This window comes from Drosophila novamexicana, unplaced genomic scaffold (genome assembly GCF_003285875.2).
Source record: "Drosophila novamexicana strain 15010-1031.04,08,12 unplaced genomic scaffold, DnovRS2.1 tig00000485-arrow-pilon, whole genome shotgun sequence".
NCBI classification, from domain to species: domain Eukaryota; kingdom Metazoa; phylum Arthropoda; class Insecta; order Diptera; family Drosophilidae; genus Drosophila; species Drosophila novamexicana.
Window position 1 is genome coordinate 4,921,258 of NW_020824808.1, and position 25,464 is coordinate 4,946,721.

General features: G+C 39.0%; 1 protein-coding gene across 1 annotated transcript in view; it reads left to right on the top strand.

Moving 5' to 3' along the window:
- LOC115761511 overlaps positions 1 to 16,078 on the top strand; it is a 41,983-nt gene extending 25,905 nt beyond the window's left edge. The window contains exons 9-12 of the mRNA XM_030703280.1: positions 6,349 to 6,538; positions 12,171 to 12,322; positions 13,596 to 13,711; positions 13,848 to 16,078. Of these exons, the coding sequence (XP_030559140.1) occupies positions 6,349 to 6,538; positions 12,171 to 12,322; positions 13,596 to 13,711; positions 13,848 to 16,012 (2,623 nt within the window). The 3' untranslated portion in view covers positions 16,013 to 16,078. The remainder of the gene's footprint in view (positions 1 to 6,348; positions 6,539 to 12,170; positions 12,323 to 13,595; positions 13,712 to 13,847) is intronic.
- Positions 16,079 to 25,464: the final 9,386 nt, after the last annotated feature.

A 25,464-nucleotide genomic window follows, 5' to 3' on the forward strand; every position in this document is an offset into this window, starting at 1 on the left:
TGCGGATACAGATACATGTGTACACATGAAGGGGAAATTGCGTGAAGTTTAACTGCGTATTATATTTATTAAACCATTCAGCATGGTAGCGACACCATAGATAGACGGATAGTGGAAAATTAAAATTAATTGTGCTATGGGCTTATATGTGTAAAACCTAAATTGTTTGCATTTTCACAAGCGGTGGCTAAACGTTTAACATAAACAACATGCACATCGACAGGGGATCTAAATTGGAAAGGGGAAACCTCAGTGACTGCTCACAAGGGTTAAAAAAGTTGTTAACATGGGCTTCAAAGGGGTTTAAAAAGGATGAAATGGATTCAGATAAGTTCTTAATAGCTTATATGTGGAGTTTAATACTGGTTTTCTGCAGTATTAGCTATATAGTTTAGATCCGAAGAATTCTAGTCTGATTTAAAGCTGAAGTTTAAACTTTTAGTACCGCAACCTAACCGCAGAGTGTAAGTGCTGAAGTGTAATAAAAATATGTTTATTTCATTTGAGGCGTCATAACGCCAGCAATCTTTCACATTCCAGCCAGACGCCCACTCAGACAACATACAAAACCCCCCAGCAACTCATAATCGTTTGTCCATATTTTGGCCTATGTAAGCAACACCAGCAACAAACAACAACAAAATCTTGTACACAAAGCGGCCGCATGCTGTGGTGGGACAATTTTGGTAAACGCTTGCGGTGCACGCTGGCATAGGAGTGATATATTTACCATAGGCTAACCAAAGTGCAGCAACAATAAATAATTGAAATGTGCTTATAATAAAGGAAAATTCCAAACACAATTTTAAGTGCATTAGAAAATAAGGTGAAAACAATTAAAAATCCTAATTTATTTGATTGCTTGCTATTTTGGGCACACATGAGTATTATGCAGCATGCCATGCAAGCGGCATACACTCACACGCACACACACACACAGACATCAACATTTATGTATGCAGACTGTTGTGTTGGGCTGTCTGGCAGCTCTTTTAGTTTCGCATTCATTTGCGAGAAATCCCTGCGGCTTGTATTCACTATTTAGCTAAAACTGTGCCTTCAAGTGCTGCGAGGCATCGCATCTCGCTTAATGGGGGCAGCGGCTCGTGCCGGCCCTGCAATGCGAGTCGTTTTAAGTGGGGTTCACGAACCCCTGGCAACCCCATTTAACCCTAACCCAACATAAACATTAACGCCTGAAAGTGTTCTCCGGGCAGAGTTACAACTCGTTTCTGGGGTAGCTAGTTATTTAAGCAAATGTTTGAAGTGTTGCCATATCAGTTGGCAGCTGTGTGTGTATTTGCCTGTGTGTTAGTGCGTGTGTGGCCTAAGAACGATTAAATGGATTTGATTTTGGAGCTAGTAAAGGCTCTGATTCGACTTTGTTTATGTATGTTAATGTAGGCTGCAGATTTGTGGATGCGCTTGTTTTGGGATTATGAAATTCAAATGGGAAATTTAACATGGAACTGGGAAATGAGAACTAGCTGTTGCCTAATCTAGCAATAGTTTAAGCATAATTATTATATGTTGGCTAAAGCATATAGTAATTTAATCTTAAAGAAATTTAATAAGCCAATAAAGAGAAATGCTTGGGGCTCAGATATCAAGGTTCTTGCAGTGCATATCTAAATAGTTTTCTTCTATAGATAATTATATATATATAGATATAATATAATATTATCTAGAAATGTTTATTCTTTTTCAACAACAGAATATAGTCTGATAATGATGCGCTCCCTGCCAAGCTTTTCTAAAACCGCATATAAATTGGCATAACAAGATACGCTCCATTTCAAGCTAACTTTATACTTTAATCCAATTCAGTTTTGCCACAATTAGCAGCATCGAAAAAAACCTGAAAGCGAAACAACTTTTGGTTAGGATCATTGAGCTGTAATCTAACGTCCAACGTCTAATGACAAGTGGCAACACCTTCATTTGCTGGAGCACATCCTCATTGTATCCGGCAGCACATTCTCATTTAATGCAATTTAAAATGGAATTGCATTTTATTTGCGCAACTTCATTAGCAAAACCCTTCAGCAAATTCATTACGACTCTCCCAATGACTATCAAAATGTAGGGCAGCCAAAAGTTGACTGTCACATACACAGACACACTCACACACACACACACTCAAGCACTCACTCACTAATACACTGATACACTCACCTACGAGCACTCGAAATGTCTTCTCGAGTGCGGAAATATTTAAAGTGTCACACACGCTGTTCGGAAATTAAATGTGAACACTGCTTATGCTCAGTCAGTAAAAGTGGCTCAGAGGACGAGAACTTTTGGCTGCGGAAAGCATACGGTACATTACACTGTGCAACAGTAACTATATAAGCATTTAAAGTTTTACGTTTTTAACAGAGAAGAACCCAGCCCATTTCCTAACAAGGGAGTTGGTCACATAGACACGATATCTTGACAAGGAAGCCATGGAGAGTATTGCTAATTAATAACAGAAAATATTTACATTCATTTATTTTATTTTCTTAGACTATGCTGCGTTTAAAATATGACTATGTATTTTATCAGAGAAGCAGATGTTATTTAAATTCTATACGCATTCTATACGTCACGCTCAGCTACATTTGTGTCTGACCTAAGTAATACCTAATAAGTGAATTAATGGATGCTGTGTATTTAAGCTAAACATCTATTTGCAGACCTAAAAAATGTACGATTTTTAAGACATATATCTGTATACAATTTGTTCTTCAGTCTGTTCTTATTGTAACGACATTGATCGTCAATTTGTTGATTAATGCTCAGCTACAGGTCATATATGAAGTTTTATTTGTTGTGTTGATGGCCAGTGCCAGCCAGCTCTGCTCGCCAGCAGGTAAGGTGTCTCGATCCATCTCTTTTTGTGGGCGAGGCGCAAAAACAAAACGACGTTGTTCGCTTTTGTTGTGGCAACTTCTTCTTATTGTTCTACTGCTACATTTCTATTTTTCATTACATGCTTCCGAGTGCTTGTTGTGCAAATTTTTGTCGGTCGCCCGCCGGAGGGGCTTGGCGTTTTGCGTTTTGGGTTTTGGGTTTCAAGTGTTTTGCGGTTAGTTTTTCGGAGTCCAGAGTTCACGTTACGTTTGTTTGGCCTCCTTTGTGGCACATTTTGCGGTGCGTATACGTAGCATTGTTGCACGCAGTATGAGGCTATATATATTAAATTTAACTGGCTTCCCTTTAGCTAAACGCTCATAAATGCGGGTGGCTTATGTTTTTATACCCTGAACCCATTAAAAATGGGTATAAGGGTATATTGTATTTGTGCAAAATCCAAATGTATGTAACAATCAGAAGTAAGCTTCTCCGACCCCATAAAGTATATATATATTCTTGATCAGCATCAATAGCCGAGTCGATCTAGCCATGTTCTTCTGTCTGTCCGTCCGTCCGTCCGTATGTATGAACGCAAGGATCTCAGAACCTATAAGAGCTAGAGACTTGAAATTTTAGATGTAGATGCTCCTAGCTCCCGCGCAGATCGAGTTTGTTTCCGATAATGGATAACTTACTCCGTTTTCAAGCAATCGATAAAAATCGATATCGATATCCTGTTTTTTGGGTAATTTTGGCAAATAAGAAGAGCTAGAGTCACCAAACTTGACGTATAGCTTCTAAAATAGAATATATTTATAAATATATATATATATATATATATATATATTTGATGTTGGAAGAAGAGGGTATCCCCTAGTCGGGAGCTCCCGACTAAAACCTCTTACTTGAATCTTTTTCCTTTTGGCAAGCAAAGTTCTAACTACATTATATTTACTTTTGTCTAATTCTGATGGATTTAAGCAGTGCGGAAATTGTGGCTGGTAAACAATCCAATAAAACTAAATCAGATAAAATATTAAATATTTTCAGCTTTGGTTCTTATGTTATCAATAAAGAGTTTGGAGTATCTTGTATCTTTCACATTTCTATTTGAATCAACAAATCTCAACTAGAAGCAAATATCCCGAAAAATTGGAATAATTTCCCCATAGTATTCACAAGTCACTGCACCAATCAGTGCTTACAATTAAATATAAACATATTATAGTGATATTTTTAAAAAGGAATAGGAATTACTACAATATTAATTTCAAGCGTTTCCTGTGCTTGCTTCGCAAGTTGAAAGCAAGAGCATTTTTGCCACACCCACACTTGGCCTTACTCAACCATTTGAAGCTGTTCCTGCAGCAGGAATCATACAGGCAGCTTGTGATTGCAATGCTCGTACTTGTGCTCATTGAATAATTTAAAGAAATATAGCAAGGACTTTGCGCACTGCGCTGTTTGAGCTCATTTTAAGTAAACGTAGACTTGACATCTTCACTTTATTTATTACACACACAGGGATAGACTCACACATCCTGCTATCAATAACAGCAAAAACAACAACATCAGCAGCAACTGCCCTAAGCGTTTGCTCAAGTGTGTGAGATTACATAATAGAAACCGCAAATAAATATATCGCGTAATGTAGCACATGACATACGCAGTAATAACAACAACAAGCTATGTACAAGCATGTGTCTCCGGAGACAGCAAGTGCTGTTCCCCTCGCTCTGCCACAGGACTTGGAGCTCTAAAAGAAAATCAACAGCAAGCAAGCAGCAGAAGCAGCAGCAGCAAACGGGTAAAAATAAGAAGGAATACTCGTACCTTGGGCCATACATTCATGATGAGTACCCCCAGCCCCATCCCCAGCCCCAGCACGCCCGCACCGCCCGCAGGCAAACGCAGCGGTTGTCTTGGCGTGGGGGCGAGCCTCTTGCCTGTTGTCTGTATCGAGGTCAAAGCGAATAACTTAAGTAGCCGACAATAAAATGCATAACATGGCACACAGGCCAAAAGGCAAAAAGCAAACCTGAGCGAAAATGTAGAAAATATGGCTCTATTTATTTGTACATTAGGCCAACAGTGAGAAGAAAAAGCAGCAGCAGAAGATGTTAAAATACGCGCCTGACAGGCATTGGCCGTGTATGTGTGCAGCTCTTATACCTTTGTCCCTCCCCTGCGTGTACCTGGTCATAGCAGCTGCTAGTAAAAGGCCAAGTGTTATGCTTGACATGTGCAGAGAACCCATTGAGCGCACACCCTGAATATAGGTTTTTATACCCTGAACCCATTAAAAATGGGTATAAGGGTATATTATATTTGTGCAAAATCCAAATGTATGTAACAGGCAGAAGGAAGCATCTCCGACCCCATAAAGTATATATATTGTTGATCAGCACCAATAGCCGAGTCGATCTAGCCATGTCCGTCTATCTGTCCGTCCGTCCGTCCGTCCGGCCGTATGTATGAACGCAAGGATCTCAGAACCTATAAGAGCTAGAGACTTGAAATTTTAAATGTAGATGCTCCTAGTTCCCGCGCAGATCGAGTTTGTTTCCGATAATCAATAACTTGCTCCGTTTTCCAGCAATCGATAAAAATCTATATCGATATCCTGTTTTTTGGGCAATTTTGGTAAATAATAAGAGCTAGAGTCACCAAACTTGACATATAGCTTCTAAAATAGAAAATATATATGCATTTGATGTTGGAAGAAGAGGGTTCAGGGTATCCCCTAGTCGGGAGCTGCCGACTAGAACCTCTTACATGTTTTTTTTACATGCGTGTCCTGCTGGGGCCATAACAATTTCACGCTGCGCTGCAAAAGCTGACGGGATCCCAACATAAAACATACTCAAGTCGTTTGGCGAATTCATCAAATAATCAAAGCCAAATGATATTGGAGGGAAAGTATGAAATTGACTTATAAATTGACTTTTGTTAAGTCGGAAAAAGATATTTCTGAAAAAAAATGGAAAAGAGATTATCAAAAAGGAGAAATTGTGTTAAAAATGTAATGCTCTTTGGCAACACAGTGTCTTGTTGCTATAAGAGCTTATATTCCACCTATATGTGGACTAAAAAGCGAAGTGTGAGAATACCTATTTTGTAATATTGCCCTATTTAATTAAGGGCTTTCTCTATATTTGCTTTAAATTCTCGATTTTTGCTAGCTTTTTTGTATTTTTTAAATGTCTACTGGGTAACAATAAATAAGCGCTAAAGTTTTGCTGCATACTCAAAAATATTCCAACAAGTATATTTAAAGAACATGCGTATGCAAATTTTTAAAGCTTTTCAAATGCACGCCAACGCATTCCCTACGCTTTTTGAGCACACGTAAGCGTATTTCGTGCTTGCATAGAATTTTTGGGACAAAACAAACCGCATAATTAAGCGCTGAAGTACTACAAACAACAGCGTCAGCTATTCGAAAATTGTTAACAATGTGCATTGCGTATACGCCGTGTGGTGACCGTTTTGTTTTCTCTACCCACACAGATACCAGGACATGTACAACAATCCGATAAAGGCCACTAATTTGGAACATCGCGACGTTGTGCTGGATATACTCTCCGATGCTCGGGTCGTCGGACCCCTGCTGCAGACGGGCATGTTCCATGCGGATGTGAATCGACGCAATTATATGTACGTTTTTGGTCATAATAGCGCGACGGGCCCTTACGCTCATGTAAGTAAAAGTCCATACATATTTTATATAGTATATCGGTGTATTTTGTCTATGTTATAGATTTTGTGAAATGCCGTGTGATTGTGATTGCAATTACGCACCGCATTTAATTAAAATGCTGTGGTTAATTTTCCAAATATATAAACAGCATGAGCTGGGCATTTAATGAGTTTTCATATACTGCCAGCGACCAAAAAGTTTTCGCCGCCCTTGTGACTGGCAACAGCTCCTGGGTAACTAGTCTCTGCTGGGTCATTCCATCATTGGGTGCCATTTTGGCTTTTCAGCAAAACAATTCACAACTTCGCAGCTGTCCAGGCCGCGGCGCGTAGCGATCGTAATAAAGGCAATGAACTGCCTTTGAGTCCAGCAAGGATAACAAAGACAACAACAAGGAACACGAAAACAACATCCCCAACTTTAACTTGACGCCAAGTCTCTAAGTAGACAATGGCCCACTTCACTGGGAATTCGGTTTTGTTTTTTTTGCGACCCGCGGGCGGCTCAGTGGCTGAGTGGTCCATGGTGACTGGTTGGTTGGTTGCCTGGTTGCCTTGTCTAAGTTGTCTGATTATTTGTGTCTCTGCTTTGAGTTCTGTCAGTAAGGTCGCGTGTCCATCTCTTAGCTGCGTTGCTATTACGCCGCTTGCCACCAGTTTTTATAGCTTTGTCATGCTTATGGATTTGTTACTGATTGCCATTTGGTGATAGCCTCTTTTGCTCTCGATATATTAGCTACACTCTCTATGCTATGTTATGATTAAATGTGTCTATCGATTTGTTAATAGGATGTGGGCGCAAATATTTGATAGAGAGTATATCAAAAATGTGATGGCTTGATTGCTGGATGAAACCACTTTGATTCATATTAATGGAAATTGAATAAGTCATTCAAATTCAATATAGATTGACGATGATATTATGCATGGGAATCCAATTGGGGATCGATATGATCAAGTGGACATTAGAAATAAACCAGATATATCTAAATAAAATTTCAGGGAGACAGAAATGTGCATCTATAAAAAGTTAAAGTTAAAAAGTTATGTGGGTATTGTATATATGTAGATAATCTTAAAGATATTAAGTCACAAAAGGATTCATTTGAATAATAGAGAAACGTTTAAGAAATTTCAAGGCTTAAAAACCTTTAAATTATATAAGTATATATAGCAAAAACTTGCATCTTATTACTTGATTTTCAATGTTTTCTCACGTTTCAAATAAATATATTAAAAATGCGAACCTTATTATCCACACTTTTTAAAAAGTTCTAAATAATACTTAATGTATTTATAATAGCTCAATTTTAGATATTGGGAGAGTTAAAACACTTATTTCAAAATCAAATCACAACTAATAATGTGTAAAAGAAAAGTATTGAAAAAGTTGAAAAGTTATCAGCTTTAAAGTAAATTATTTTACAATTTTAGTAATAGTTCTTGTTGTGATTATAAAACACTGAATACCCAGAAGAAAACAACTTAAACCAAAGCTTGAAAAACTCTTGGCTGTCGGAGACAAAAACAAAAACACAAATCCCCAAATAAAGAGCACTGAAACTGAAATAATGAATGGGGGGAACACAAATAAATATCAAAATCTAAATAAATGCGACAAAAAAGTTATTATTTCGCATTATATTTTTGGAAAGTTTAGCTTTGGCTGCGGCGTTAAGCGCATTTTTATGACTGTAGCTACCAGTTCATGGAGGGTCCATAAGTTGGCCATAAACCATGGCCAAGTCGACTAAGACCTAACTAAATGAAAATAGACGTCGACTACTTGAAACAAGTGTGGGTCATAATGCAGGCAACTAGCTTAATAAATGCGACAACAATTTGTGGGAAATGTTGGCTGGGCGAAAAGTGCAACAACTTTTTAATAGCCGGCAATTAAAGCATAAAAGTATATGTAAAAATATATATGAATAAAACACATAAATAACGAGCAGACGAACTGGAGCGCTTAGTGCGAGCTATGCTTTCTGTATAAACTTCATTTTTTTGGTATATTTTTTCGTAGCTTCTCGCCAAAGTAGCTAATAATAGATGAGAGCATGTGCCATAGCTTAAGCAACATTTGTATTTATGTGCTTGAGATGAGAAAAAATGCGAGGACGATCAGCGCAAAGCGCCAAAGCGCATTAGTTGCAAATAAATTATGAAAAATAAAATGAAATTCACTTAAATAATTCATGCCAAAAGCAAAGCCAAAACCTTGCCAAGACAAACATGAACAGAAAATCTTGCTATAAGCAGCCGCTTGCTTGCCTACAAATTATCGCTGCGACAGACGACAACCAGCCCTTGGCCTCATGTGCTACGGGGGCGTTGCCAGACAAATAAATAAACAAACCCACACGCACAAGCACACCCACACATACTCACACGCGCATCTATAATACAATTGTATAAGGCGAGCTTTAACAAAACCGCAACATTTCCCTCTTTTTAGTCCTGACATTTTATTTTTATTTATCTGGCCATTTTTTCGGCATTTGCATTGTTGTTCTGGCAAAGACCTAGCCAAAAACTTAACTGAAAGCGCACATTTCTGCATAAACTGCGCTTCTGCATTTGTGACCAAGTTTTTGGTTCCTATACCCTGTAGTCAGTAAATAGGCAACATGAGTTACTCGTGCACACAGAGCCAGTTTTTATATTGGTTCAAAATCAAATAGTTGAGAACTATATTCAAGAATATCCCGAAGGCATTCTTATGTGTCATCATTATCATAATATTGAATATAAATACGGATTTTAGGCATCTGCAACTTAAGAGAACTAATGTATGGAGTTTCGCGGGTTAATCACTTTCGCCTCACTTATTCAGAGCTATTTTTCTTACGCTGGGATCATGCTTAAGCGACTCGCAGGCTACTTAATCACTGCCTAGCAAGTGACCACGCCCACACTTCAACTTTAACTGACAATCTGACTGAATGACTATACCCCGCTCGCATTCCCCGCTCCGCATGGTCACGAGTATATCTCTGACTAAAGCTGCGGGCATATTGTAAAACTTTCTGGCACATGTCTTGCATGTTTGCAGCTAAGAGGCTAGCGTCCAAGGAGCTCACTTACCCAGCGCCTGAGTCTGAAGTGCACACGAAGGCGGCTCAAGGCAATTGTTAAAATGGCGAAAACGATGCGAGTAAGAGAAGTTCGTAAACGCAACTAAAGTGGCTTTTGGCCAATAAAATTCAATTGCCTACAAAAAATTCAAAGTTTCAATTATTTCATCCATCCGTAAAAATAGAGAACTAAAACTTGGTGGAATTCCTGCACAAATTGGCATTTATAATGTTATATAATGTTATGCCAATAGATATTGACTATTTGTGAATATGCTAAATATGTTAGCTAATAATCTCTGGAAGCGCCTTCATTTCATTCTGGAGTAAACTTAATTTATTTCTAAATTTAGAATAATACCAATAGAAAAATATTATTAAATTTGTTTTCGCATATTAAACCCAACATTTCTGGCACACACACTCACATCGTGCCTAGTATCCCAACTATATCCTGCTTGATTCCTTTTTTTCGGCCTATTCGTTTTTTTTTTCGGCTGCCTGTTTGATAAGAATGCGAAATAAATTGTTAAAGGAAGGAAACTAAATTCATGAAAATAAATATAATAAAAACGAAACTACAATTTTTATTCGAGTCGCGCTTGCAAAACTTTTCTTTCGTTGACCGCATTCATAAAAGAAATGCGACTCAAGACCTTGGCAAATAATAAAAAACTTTTTCTACGTGATGCTGGGACGCTAAATGTGTTGCACACTTTTTGGGGTACGCTCCGAAAATAAAAGATGAACAAACAACTTGACCGAAACTGAAGAAACTGCCCTGTTACTTATAATTATGAAATAGAAAATTTCAAATTAAAGACGCTTACACTTTTCGGCAACAGCACTATGTGGGCGTGTCTGTTTAAGCTTATATAATCCCATTAAGATGAGTTACAAATTACAGCCAGCCCACCTTGGCCCTGGGCGGCCATGGGCCACGCCACGCCTGCTGGCGTTTACATTATAACAAAATTTGGCAAACATTTTTGGCAATTTTCGACTCCCAAACTCCATGAGGCTTATAAGGACAAATGGGGCTTAGGCAAATTGTTGCTTCCGCTGGCTTTTGGCGAAAACGGAAGTAAGCTGAGGGCGTGTGTCAGCGCGACAGGAAGACATGGCGAGAGGCAGAACAAACAAAAGCATAAATTACAAAATTAACGCATTTATTTCAAATTGAATTTCCGCCTTTTCGTTTATTTTTTTGTGCAACTTTAATGATAATTGCTCGCAATGAAAAAACTTTAAAAAAACCAACAATATTTTTATACATTTATAATTTTTTATAAAGTATGCATCGCACGCTTTAAATTAGCTGCCACTTATAAACTGGCAATTAATTTGCGATTGTATTTTAAGTGGAAACAATTTAAAAATGCCGCTTAGCTTATTTATAGCTAAGTGTTGTTCAAACTCTTCAATAAATATACGCCATTAAAGAAATAAAAATATTTGCTTGCTCTCAACTCTTTAATACTATTAAATAAAGCTACAACCAATTTTGTATCCATCTTACATTCTGTTGTAAGCAATTGTTGTCTCAAAAATGTTCTATTATTGTACTCAAATGGCTTTCAAATAAACATGTGTTGTGTACACGGCAACAATACTGGTCATAAACAAGTATTTATGGTCCATTCAATTGGCTTGGTTCAGATAAAAAGTTTATTGAACCAATAAATACAGACTTTTTTTCTGTATTTGCGCGTTTCATCAAAATAATAGAAAGGCAAAATCAAAAATGACATTCATTATTCAAAAATGCCACCAAAAGCTGGCGACAAGCATGACAATGAGCCAAAATGAGCTCAAAAAGGACAACAATTGCAAAAACAACAACAACAGAAACAGCAACAACCACAACTATAAAAGGCGACACCATTTTTTATGAGCGCCAAAGCAAAATGCTTTGTGACTTTGTTACATTTTTCGTGGCAAGAGCGTAAAGTTGTCTTTATTACCTACCTACTTACAGCAGTTGTTGCCGCCGGCCACAGTCTGCAAATGTCTATCTCTCTGTCTAACCGCCTGACAGACTGGCCAAATATTTATGCTGGCAAAGCCAACAAGATTGATGCTGACTGGCCAAAAGCTGCTGAATTATTTTTTTCGCTGATCTGGTGTCTGAAAAATGTTCACAAGATTTTCAATGCATATTAAAATCAAGCAGAGGGTATATTGATTGTGTAAGGAAATCGGAACAAAATTCAATAAGAATTCAAAGTTTATTTAAAGAAAAAAAGTAGAATAAAAAAACGTTTTCAAAATAAAAAGCTTCATTTGTTCGAAATTAATTGCAAAGCCTTTAACATATTTTAAAATGGGAGGAACCTAAACACATGTTGAGAATTTTGCATAAAAATTAATAATTAAATATATTTAGGTAATATCATGGGAAATATATTTTGTAATACTTTTTAAATTTGTACTGTTGCCTTTATAAAATGAAAGTATTGCATATTTATTGTAAAATATATATAAATATGGTTATTTTATGTTGTCTATGTAAGGGTATTTATTTTGTGGCATGCCTAATTTTTCTTTCAATTGTAGCTTCCACATAGCATAATGGGCGAGGAGTTGGCTTTCGTTTTTGGTGCGCCGCTGGCGCCGGCCGGCCCATTTTCCAGCCACAACTATTCCGTGCAGGAAAAGCTGCTTTCCGAGGCGGTAATGGCATATTGGACGAACTTCGTAAAGACCGGGTGAGTAGTGTCTGTGGCAAACTGAATTGAAGAGTGCATTTGGTGAAAGTTTGTGATTGGAAATGCCGTACGGCATTGTGTAGATAAGCCGCGGGCGGAACGTTTGCGGAGTTGGCCAGCTGAGCCATCAACACGACGAGTCGTCTGCATGCAAATGCGACTGTGACTGCGGATGCGATATGCATGGAACTGGGCTGCGGCACGTTTTGCAATCTGCAACGCTCGGACAGTGAAATGAATAGAATTTTTACTGCCGTTTTTATACCCTAAACCCATTAAAAATGGGTATAAGGGTATATTGTATTTGTGCGAAATACAAATGTATGTAAAAGGCAGAAGGAAACATCTCCGACCCCATAAAGTATATATATTCTTGATCAGCATCAATAACCGAGTCGATCTAGCCATGTCCGTCTGTCTGTCTGTCCGTCCGTCCGTCCGTCCGTCCGTCCGTATGTATGAACGCAAGGATCTCAGAACCTATAAGAGCTAGAGACTTGGAATTAGATGTAGGTGCTCCTAGTTCCCGCGCAGATCGAGTTTGTTTCCGATAATCGATAACTTACTCCGTTTCCAAGCAATCGATAAAAATCGATATCGATATCGTGTTTTTTTGGGCAATTTTGGTAAATAATAAGAGCTAGAGTCACCAAACTTGACATATAGCTTCTAAAATAGAATATATATATATGCAATTGATGTTGGAAGAAGAGGGTTCAGGGTATCCCCTAGTCGGGAGCTCCCGACTAGAACCTCTTACTTGTTATTATTATTTCCTTACAAAAACTGCGCCAAAAATGGCAATAAGCACGGCAACAAATACAGCTCTCATGCAAATATTATTAGTAGAAATTCGGCGATGCGATGCGCCACCCAAGCAATCAAAACCGAAATCAGATATCGTTAGCAGACATTTATGTTTTCATATATATATTCTGGTTGGTATTCAGACTTAAAAGTCGCATTCAGCCAGTCATTAGCTATTTGACCCTCAGACTTAAAGGGCAAATTGAAAAGCAAAATATGCTGAAAAACTTGGGGCATTGCTAGCAGAAAGTAAGAAACATAAAATGAGGCTTAGTACGGAGACTTATGAATATGCCGAGATAGCGAATAGTGGATAATGAAAGAAATTGAGAGAAACTTTAACTGCCGATGACATCCGTTTATATATTTGATATTATTTTTCAGTATTCTTTTGTATAATATTCTGTTCTATCCAATCGAATAAAATTTTTCTTCCTATAATAATTGAACTGTTTCTATACTTAAGCAACCCGAAAGCACCCTGGAAGGGAATATTTTTGAATTCGCATCTCTTGGAATGGGATCGCTACGATTTGGACTGGCCGGAGTTTAATAAGCGTGCGCAGGCCTATCTCAATATTGGTAAGTACGGCATTTGCCACACTCATAGACTGGCACTCAAACATTCCCACCATCAACCATGCCGTCAAATAATGAACGCATTCTGATGCCTTGACTTTGGTTGGAATCGCATTTGCATTTGCTTGGTTTCTGGCAGGGATACCGCCGACAGTGGGCTACAAATACCGCCAGATTTACATGAATTTTTGGAACAAAGAGCTGCCGGACGAGTTGAATCAAATTGCGGCAATACAGGTGCGAGGGCAGCAACAGCAGCTGAGCGGAAACGAGGTGATTACAGGCCATATGAGCAAATACGGGGCGCGTGACAATGGCGCCGAGGATCCGGTGCGTACGCTGAAATTGCTGCTACAGGAGCCGCTGGCAACGGGCAGCGACCAGCTAGAAACCGCTGCGGAAAACATGTACAATGCCCCTCCCACATTTGGTCATGTGCATAGGCAGCAGCAGCAACAGCAGCAGCAGGGCATTGGCACTAATGGTGCTGAGGGCGTGGCCATATCCGGCGAGGATGCGACACACAGCAATGACTATGGGGAGTACGGGGCGTCATCTTCCAAAGCGACGCCAACCGAGTCCATTGCCAAATCCGAGACGACGCTGCAGCTGCTTATTGCGCTCATCGCCATCTTCATAGTGCTAAACGTGGTCATCTACGCCACATTTCTGTTGCGCCAGCGTCGGAAGCGCAACACATCCCTGCAACGCAAGCTGGGCGGCAACATTCTCACCTACGATGGCGCCAACGATGATGAGCTGAAGCGTTGCAGTAAGTCGCGCGATGGCGACGATAGCTTCACCCTGGACATGGTGCGCAAGTCCAATACCTACGAGGCCATCAAGACGGGCCAGCGTTCGCCAATTAATGGCTATGCCATGCAGCGTCAGCTGAGCAGCTCTACAGTGGACACGCACACCAAGGTATGCGAATGGATGTCTGCACAGCATCAGCATACGAATTCGGGCCATAAGCTGCCCAAATCGGGTAGCTTTAATACCACGCCCCCGCCGCCGCCGGCTGCGCAGTCGGATAGTCGCATTATCATATGCCAGGACATAGAAGTGGCGGATGCCGCGCTGCTGACACCGCAGCATATGCATGAGACGCTTGAGGGCATGCATTATGAGCTGCTGCTGCAGCGCCAGCACTCGGCGCTGACAGAGCCCAGTGAAGCCACTCTGCTGCAGCAGCATGGCCACACCTACGCACACGCCCACTCACACTCGGATCCAGTGGACATGATTTTAGCTGCGGATGAGCAGATAACGAGCTTTGTGCATGCCGATGACGTAGACATCAATGTGACCAGCCGCGACGAGGATGCACTCGTGCTGCAACCGCTTAGTGCCGCACAGCAACTGGAGCTGCTGCGTCAGCGCAACTATCCCAAGGTATTGCCGACGGCGCAGGATTTGCGCACGAGTCATAGCTACAAACGCAACTCGCTGCCCCCGCAGAATTTTACCGCGCCGCTGCCACCGCCGCGCACCATTAGCAGCACGCTGGGCCGGCGGCGTCGGGATAGCAGCAACATAACCACATCGCCGCTGATGCTGGCACAGGACTCTGGCGAGGAGGAGCCTCGTGAGCCGCAAATCACGCAAAATACACTGATTGTGGGACCCATAGTACCCAAGTCGCCAGCGGCATCGCTCAAACGCATCAAGCACACGGCCGCCGCGCGGGCTGAAATAGATACCACAGCGGTCAACTGTGTGGACACGGCCCTGAGCACGTTAGGCGGTTCGTTTCAGTCATTCGAGTCGGTGCCGCCGGCGCATGAGGCAACCCCACCACAGGGTCAACGCACCGAGTGCGTCTATGCCATAGCGGCGAGCGCCAGTGTCAGCTCCTTGCCAGGCATCAGCTCGCCCAGCAGCTGGTCTGCACCGAATGGTGATCTGTATGCGCAGCCAATAAAGTCCGCCTCGAGAACGTCGCTCATACCGCGACCGTTGCAGACAGCGCCAGCAGCAGCAGCAGCAGCAGCAGCAGAGGCGCAAGCTGCGACGCAGCAAGTGTCAACTGCAGCTGACTCGGCCACGCCCAGCCGCATGCCGCAGCTGCAGCGTCAGGCATCCAGCCAGGAGCTGTCGCCTGTTGACGGCCAGCAGACAGCAGATGCCACAACATCAACATCAAATTCACGCGTCGGCTCCACCATCTCAAGTGATTCATCCGCCTGGACTGCCTCCTCACGCAACTCCACGACGTCTTCGTCCTCGTCGTCGACAGGCACCGTGCGAACGGAACTGCAGCATTGCCAGCAGCCTGGGCGCACCATTGCCACTCACATATAGTAGTCGTAGACGCCAAGCAGAGCTCTCAATTTGACACCATTAACGCACTCGCTGTGCCGCGCAGGTCCCCGCAATGCGACGACAGCACCAGATTTTGGATTCCAGTGCAATGAGAGTTGGCTGCCAAATCCTTTGACGGCTTGTGGCTTGGACTGCAGTGGAAGCCACTCACGTGCGGCAATACGCTCGCAATTTTCAAGTGTTTGCGAAAATTTAATAATACATTTTGGTCGAAAGTTTATCTTTGACTTGGCGGTTGGATTGCACAAGCGGAATCCTTCAGCGGGCGCACCAGGATCTGCTGCAGCTTGTGGTCGCATTGGTTGGCAAAAGTTTTGTCCAACTTCCAGTTTCGTTTCAGCTTTGATTCAAATGAGGCAAAAAATCGAAAAAGCTAACGAAAACCCAAGTGATATGAGTTTTGAGTTGAATTTTATGAAAGGGCTTCCGAAAAATTACGGGAAAGGTCCTAAAAAATGGATTTTAATTATTTAATTGATTTGATAATGGGTTGAAAAGCAAATAGGTTACATTTTGTGCGTAATAAAAAAGAGAGTAAATGAAAATTAACTATAATATGCTTAAATTTATAAAGATAATTAAGATATTATATATGATGCTTCAAATATATGCTGCTAAAAATTGTTTAAGAAAACCAAACTGATATCAAGAATATTTCATTTGAAAATATTCTCTGTATTGGTTCTAAGTTAAAAAGTTAAATAAATAGGTATGTATATATATATAGGAAGGGAACATATATAAATAGTGCTTGTTAGTTTATTTGCTGCGTAAATATGATATTCATGTAGTCACTCAAAAGGTAGAACATTTTTAACAAAAACAAAAAAAATAAGGAAATTGTTAAACAAGTATTATGGGAAGAGTAAATGGGAGCTACGTTAACATAAATAGTCTGTATAACTAAGCGTAATTTATAAATAACGTAAATAATAATTAAGCAACTTTGAGTTTAAGTACATAATCATGTAGAAAAGTTCGATTTGTTTATTTACGCTAATTGATAATTGGGAAGAAAAAAACTTTGCCGTTGGTTCTGCTTGTGCCTTGTTACCTGCAAATAAGCCCGAACTGTGCGCAATTTTATCGACTACAAATTGGCCCAAAACTCTTGTGTCAGCAATTTGGCAAATAAGAGCTTCTTATATAACCAACAGCAGCCAATACAAGGAGCACAATTTTCCGGGTGCTTCCAACTTAATTTGAAGTCCTGACTGAATCTCAAGCAACGTCAACACTTGTACAGTGGCAAATATTTCAAATGTTTTCAGATTTTCTGTGAGTATTTCTTGCCGCAGGGAGTTACATCAAACTTGTCACCACAAAATAGTTTCCAAGCAGTTGCCTAAACTCTATCCAAGCTGGAATAAAGTTTTGAGACTGGCTTTTATCCTGGGCCTTTGCCTTTGTTGCACATTACTTTTTGGCCTTTCAGCGAATTGAGTTATTGTGTCGCCGTTTTTTTTTCCAAGGGTTCATGGTTTTTGGTATTTTATGAAAATTGCTGTCATGCAGTTGGCGCGTTTTTATTCCGCCCGGAACAGGACAAAAACCTTGAGCAAAAAGTACAAGAATGTTTTTTGGGACAAATTGAAATCCTTGCCATAAACACAACCAACACTCAGAACGCACAAAAGTTGTAATTAAATTGTGCGTCCAATTGAATTGTTTGGCGGCAAGGTGCAAAGGGAAAGTCCCTTTCGCATTTTCATAATTTCGCTTTACGCTTTAATATTTGTTTTACGCCAATTTTGTTAAGTTCTTTCGTACTTCATAAGCTGACCTCCCCCCCCAGGCACCTAGTTGACACTAATTGGTGTACACAGAAACTTGTCGGCATAACAAGGGGGCAGCATATAAATTGGTTAAATAGAGCTAGAGCTTTTAGCTCTGTCTTCAGGTTTTCAGCGCAGTGTCGACACGATTGACACATATTTGCACTTCAAAGAGTGGCAAAGCAGGGGTAAAACATCCTGTGGCTTCACATATGACTGACTCGATTTCCAGCTGTTCGCACTTGCCTGCTGGTCGGCTCTGTGTTAATTTGCTACAATTGCCAAATGCTTCGAGCGTTCTCTTCACTCAATTTCAAGGCACATTTCCCACTATTTTTTTCACTTGCCTCCTAATATTCTCGGCATGTGGGTTTATTTTCTTTCGAGTATTTGCCTTTGTGCATTGTTGTGTCTTGTAAATGTGTACAAGGGATTACCCATCAGTGGAAAAATGTATCCTCAGTTCTATTTTATTAGTATTTCTGAGTAACGGTTTGACTCCTTTCTTTGTTCTGCTTTCTATGAAGATGAGATATGTAGGTAAATTATCAGATGCTAGTCTCTTCCTATTCTTAGCACCTTATATTTTCATGTAGAGCTGAGTACGAGCACATCCAGACTCGCAGTGCTTATAATTAATTAGCTTTTAATATCTCTCAATATCTAATACCCTTTACTCAAGTCTTAAAAATGAGCTGATTTTCCCTTTTATCATTTGTTTGTCAAACTTAACTTAGATATAGTCTAATCGTGGTCCTTTATTATTTTTGAAGTTTATTTCATTGTTTTAATTTTTGGTAACGACTTTAAATCAGTTTTATTTGGTTTTCCACCAAATTACACATTGTCACGACATTTGTGTGTAAGTTGTGAAATACTTCTTTAAAACTTAACCGACACCCACAAAACTAAATCAAAGTTTCTAACCAAAAAAAAAGAACTCCACAGAAAACTCTAGATAAAGAAGCCAAATTATTTACCAAAATTGCTGACAGCCACAAATTAGTTTGAGCTCAAGAGTAGATTAAAATGAAATTCTGTTAAATTGCTTAGCTATTCCCACATACATTAAGATGCGAAGCGATTCAGGGAAATAACTTGTAGATAAGTGAATAAACACATCTAGACAGAAAGCAAAGCGCAGAAGCCATAATTGAAACTCTCTGGAGATGGGCAAAAAAGCAAGCATAAACAATTTTTGACCAGAGTTTTGATTTATAGTTGCCAATTTTTATCCAATGTTTGATTATTATGTTTTTTAGTGGCTTGCAGAAGGAACAGATTCAATTGAAAATCGGAGCCAAAGGGGTGATACGAAAAATAAAATAAATATTTATTGCGGTTTAATATATAAGCGCATTTAATTTAAACTGTCTACGGGAAAAAAGAAATAATCTTAAGTAAAAATTATACGAAATAAATTTGCATTAATTAAATACGGTGAATAATGATAATTGCATATAATAAATGCATATGCGATGATATTTTTGTGGTATGTCTGTACACAAATTAAGCGGCTTAAAAACGTCATGACTAATTAATGCACTTTATAATTAGTATTATAAGTTTAATGCCATTAAGCTTATTATGTACTACAAAATTGCACATGTATATACAATTAAATTCCAACAGGGCCAACAGCTTAAATTCAATAGCATTCAGCAATAAACTGGTTAAACATTCCACAATATGACAAGCCCCGATCCCCACTTATACAAAAATAAAAATAAAAAAATTTAAAAAAATTGTGGGCTAAGGCAAATATGCAAATTATGTTGTCTCATGTAGTTCACATTATATGATGATGTCTTTTGTTTTATTTATATTTTTATATAATTGATAATGTGCGTGTGCATTGTTTGACTTTTTAATGAAAATTTTCATAATTTTATGAAAACCAAGCTCAAATCAACAAAGGACACAACATAAACATGTGTAAATTATTTAAAAGCCAGCAATTATTATAATCTGTATCTGTATGTGTAAAATAAAAAAGATTAAAAAAGTTATTTAAGCTGAAATTAAATACATTCTACATTTATCAAGGACATACATTTTTAAAATTTTTATTTTCTTTGAATTTAAGGCTGACCGTTGCAGCAATGTGTTTAGTTTAGTATTCTGTGAGAACATTTTTGCAGTATTTAGTTGTTAAATAATTCAGGCATACTAAATGCACACTAGATGAATGAATTTAAGGATTATACACTAAATATAGAGCTCTTATATTTCCCTTAATTAAATAACAATACATTTTTATTTACAGTGCACTGTTTATTCACAAAGTCTTGCTTACAAAAATAATAAACTTCTTTATTATAAGAAAAATATTATATTACATTTTAAGTTATAAAAATATCCAAGCATATTAACTTTTAGCTTAACAGTTTGGTACTTAAACGCTTAAAACCTTTAAAAAGCTAAATTCTTCTACAGTGCCATGATGGCGGAAATTTTAGATAAGACTTTGAAAGGTTTTAAATAATTACACTATAATGAAATAAAACTAAATTTTTCGGCTGGTTATATGTTGTTTGTATTCAAATCATTTGCAATGCAAACACATCGAAATAATTGTGCTAGCATAATAAATTAAATATTTAATTAAACATAATTACTTCGCTCTTGTTGTTTTTGGTTCTGGCCATTTTTAGTTTTCACATGCATTCCCAGCTCATTTAAGTTTTCACTCATCTGTGTAATTGTTTATTGTTTGTGTTATCTGTTGAAATTGAAGTTCGATGAACTGCAAAATTGCAGACCTTATTGTTAGTGGAATATAAACAAAATATTTCAAAAATATAATTTCAATTGATGCAAAAAGTAATTAAAGCAGAATTTGTAAATAGTGCTTCTCTAATGTTGGGTATGTATTTTAGCATATTATTTGCATGCCATCGTAAAATGTGTGACCTTAATGCTTCAACAGAATTTGAAATACAAATTTCATTCAAAGCCAAATGTATAATTATAAAATTGTTTTTAAATTATAATTAAATGAAATAAATTAATGGGAAATACATATTAAATTTTGAATGAAATAATAATATAAATTATTAAAAATATTCAAACATATCTCAAAGTTGTAAACTGATTAAATTCTTAAATTTGTCTCAGAGCCAAAAACATTCAAAGGCCTAGAGTTGTTCCCGCCCACACACAAGCAATTCCTGACAAAGCATAATTTACTTATATAAATATGTATTCATACATTTTTTATGACTTTTGTTGTTTTCGCATTTCGCTTATATCATGTATGCTTTTTTTTTTTTCATTTGTTGCTGCTGCATAAAAACAAATAAGTAAGAGGTTCTAGTCGGGAGCTCCCGACAAGGGGATACCCTAAACCCTCTTCTTCCAACATCAAATGCATATATATATTCTATTTTAGAAGCTATATGTCAAGTTTGGTGACTCTAGCTCTTATTATTTACCAAAATTGCCCAAAAAACACGATATCGATATCGATTTTAATCGATTACGTGGAAACAGAGTAAGTTATCGATTATCGGAAACAAACTCGATCTGCGCGGGCCCTAGATGCACCTACATCTAAAATTTCAAGTATTTAGCTCTCATAGGTTCTGAGATCCTTGCGTTCATACATACGGACGGACGGACGGACAGACAGACGGATATGGCTAGATCGACTCGGCTTTTTATGCTGATCAAGAATGTATATACTTTATGGGGTCGAAGATGCTTCCTTCTGCCTGTTACATACATTTGGATTTTGCACAAATAAAATATACCCTTATACCCATTTTTAATGGGTTCAGGGTATAAAAAGAAGAAGGGAGATAAAAATTCGCGAAAAGTAAATAGAAGAGAAGCAACGCGCAGGAAACTTTATAAAACGTGACTTAGAACTAAAAGTGAGGCAGCAGTGGCATCAAATCACCGCCTGCAACATGGAAATGTGGCAACATCGTCTCCCGCCTGACTGCCTCCATGACTGCACGAGACCAACTGCCTTCGAGTAGCAATTAGCGCCATGATATTGCGATTTGACGGCACGTGGCAGCCGCCATTTGTGCGTGTGTGGCACAGCGTTAATATGCTAAATGAGACGCATTGACAGCCACTCGCAACCGGCGCTGTGCTTTGTAATTTTATTTTATTTTTGTAGCATACTTTACAGCGCCGTTTCCTAGCATTACGTTCAATTTGCTTATTGCAGAACGTAAACTTGGGCAGACGATGACAACGCTGTCGCCAACGTTGCTGCGCCCCACTTCCAGCCAAGTTTGTTGCACTTTGCAGTTTGCAATTTGGATCGTGGCATCTACCCCACCCGTTGCATTGTCAGCCACGCATTTGTCGCTAATTTGGCGCGAAACGCCTTGGCGTCTCCTCCGTCAGTTGCCTGCAGTCCCTTTTATAATTGCTTGGCACCAATTGTTTTAAATGCTCGATGAGCGTACACAATTTGCTTGGCTGCCGTCACCGCAGAGGGTGCTGAGCTCAATGTAGCCTTTTAACCCAGTTGAGTGCTCTTACACCACTCAGCAAAATTCGGTGACGTTCGCAATTAAATCAGGAGAAAGTAATGAACAAAGTTTATAAATACCTTTGTATTTAGTAGGAAAAAGTGTGCAGATAGGCATCAATATTCTTTAAGAATTTATGATTTCTCTTGCTTTAATTTCAGTATACATTTTTCCATGTCAACGTAATTTTATATCGACTTGACCTGAAGTCAGAATTCGTTGCCGAAAAACAGGTTTACTTTTGGGTTTGTAAAGTGCTCTCAAAAGTGTTAATCACATTCGATTTAAATATATTAAAATTATGCTATTTACGAAGAGCCTGGAGGCTTCAATAAATATAAATTTTATACAGTTAAGGTTTGTGTTTGTTCGCATTTTACCATTTAACATAGCTTCGGCATATACTAAAACGAATTTGTTTACATTAATTAAAGTGATGGAAGTTAAATATATACGAATTTATTTTTGTTGTGTAGTGTTAACGTCAATGGCTTCGTGTAGCAATAAGAAATTGCAAATGTTTTTATTATAAACAAAGAGTGTGTGAGAGCCTGAGTGACTGTGTGTGCGTGTATGTACATGCGTGTATGTGGGTTTGAACTTTTCGCCGTTTCAAGTAGAAATCGATGCGCATCAATATTCAATATGTTGCTTTTACTGGCATCGAGCTGTTAGCTACCTTCCCGGCCACCCGCAGCTGAACTCTCCCAGAGTCGCGACAGCAGCAACAGCAGCATCAGAAGCGCAATCTCAATGCGAATCCTCGACGATTCCATACGCCAAACGCCAGCTGATGTTTGCTTTACGTAATGGAATTGTGCGGTGAATGGTGCGTGGTGGCGCATTTTCGCCTTGGCCCGGGCTCGCAGCGGGTGTCCCTCTCCTGACTTTTTACTGTATGTGGGTATGTGGGTGTCCGTGAGTGTGTGTGTGTAAATTTTCTTTGACTTGGCGTACGGATTGGCGGTTCAGAGGCTTTCAATTGGCTTTCGGCACTGCGAGGAGCGAGCGGAGTGCGACATGTAGGATACGGCGTGTGGCATGCGTCAATGTTTCAACATTTGCCGTTCTCATTTTCGATGCCGCTTCATTCAATTTATTTTCGACAGAAATTAAATAAAAATACGCATATATTAAACATCAACAGTACCTGCTACATTGACAGAAGCAGATTATTTTCCCATGTTAAACATAGTGGACAAATGCAATCGACAGCTGCTCCAAGCGCTAAAAACTGAAAATGGATGCATCGTTAACTATGGTAGAACTAGTTCCGCTCTAGATCATATGCGAACATATTTGGGCTGGGAGCAGTTGGTTTTATACTCAAGGGCAACCTTTATCATATGCACACCAGTGTCGTGTAACAAAGCAAACACGTGCTCGTATTAGCAACCAACTAAGTGTTGTTATTCCACAGTTTTACACCACAATTACCAGCTCCACACTCCTGACGTGCCACCTCTCCTCCACAATCTCACTAACTACGTGACGCGCAGCAGCTACGTGTCGAATTCCCGAATATCCCCACGTTACTCATAAATGTTAGAAAATGTCTGCAGTGTATGTGTGTGTGTATGTGTGTTCATGTATGTGTTGGTAAGTGCGAGACTGTGTGTCATGCGCATGTTTTGGCATCTTTCTACAGCTACTCGAGTAGGTGGGAGACTCGCATATGCCTGTCCATTTAAAGTGATTTTTTTTGTGTAGCATAGCCCAAAGAGTGCTTGTTCTTTTTCTGCCCGTCTCTTACAACGTAATCATATCAGCGCCACATTTTGTCAGCCCTTATTCCTTACCTATACACACATGCATAGTCTGTGTGTGTGTGTGTGTTGCAACATGCTCTACATGTTGTCATTGCATTTGTTTGTGTTCCACTTTTTGTTGCATTTTGTCAGCTTCAATATTGCATGGCTTAACCATGCCTGAAGGGGTCGTTGCGAGTGCACTCTGAATAGTTAGGTATTATAAATAGTTGACAAACACGTTTGGAAATTGTTTAAGCACATTGTTGTTAAAAAAAAGCATCTACAGCCATTTGAATATATGAACGGATAAAGTTAAGACGCTTTAGTTGACATAGAATATTCATGTGAATGGCGTACTCGGATGCCTCAACTCAGTTTATATATTTTTATATTATTTCTGATTTATTTCACTAATGCACATGAAATAAATTTACGTATTTTTATAAAACAAATTTCAACTGTTACGGTTCCTGCATTTGTTGGGCAAATTAATTGGACAATTAATAAATTGGTACTTTTTAATTTTCTACAGGAGTTCCATAAAAAAAAATCTGGGTCACTAATAAAAAATGATTTCAACGATATTCTGCACGCTCTCCCACGTTCATTGCAAAATTCTATCAACTCATATTAAGCATACCTTTCAATGGCTTTGCTAGCGGCCTTTTTCTGTTTCTCCCGCTTAAATTCTACCCTTTTTGCATTCATTTTAATAAACTAACGAACCGCTGTGTTCAAAGTTGTACTCCATTCTAAAGCCAGTCAGCCAGAAAACCATACACATCATTTTGATGTCAATTATTTTGCAGTGAAGAGTTGACATGGCTTTTGTTCGTAGTTGGGTGCGGGTAAACACTCCCCACCCAAAGCTGCTGAAAACCCAGCAAGCGCGACACGGCAACCCCCAGCCCAACGCGAACCCACAAACAAAAATATTCAGCCTTTGCTCTTTGTAGTTGTTATTGCTGTGAATTATTTGTCGTATGACTTTGAGGCGGGCTTAGGTTTCCATCCAACGTGTCGTTGTAGATAAAGATGGCTGCCTCGGTACGCTTTTTGGCAGCTCTTGTACGGAATTTAAACCCAGCCAAATTGAAACACCACATTTCAGCTGAAACCAGGTGCTAGGTAATTGCCCAAATAAAAAGAGCAAAAACATAAAGCAAAAACAAGAAGAAGAGCAGAAACTTGTTCAAATTGTGCCTAATGATGATGGTAGTTGTTAAGAAGATTACGAAATGCAACTAATAAAATAAGTTGGAGGAAAGAGCAGTCTTCTTAGTAGCATGCATGAAATAGCCTGGCTCTTAGGATGATCTAATGTTAATTTACTAACTATTTAAGATTATCACTGGGAAAATAAACCGAATCAGCCCATCGTACAGTTCACAAAAATATTTTTATATATTTTTTGA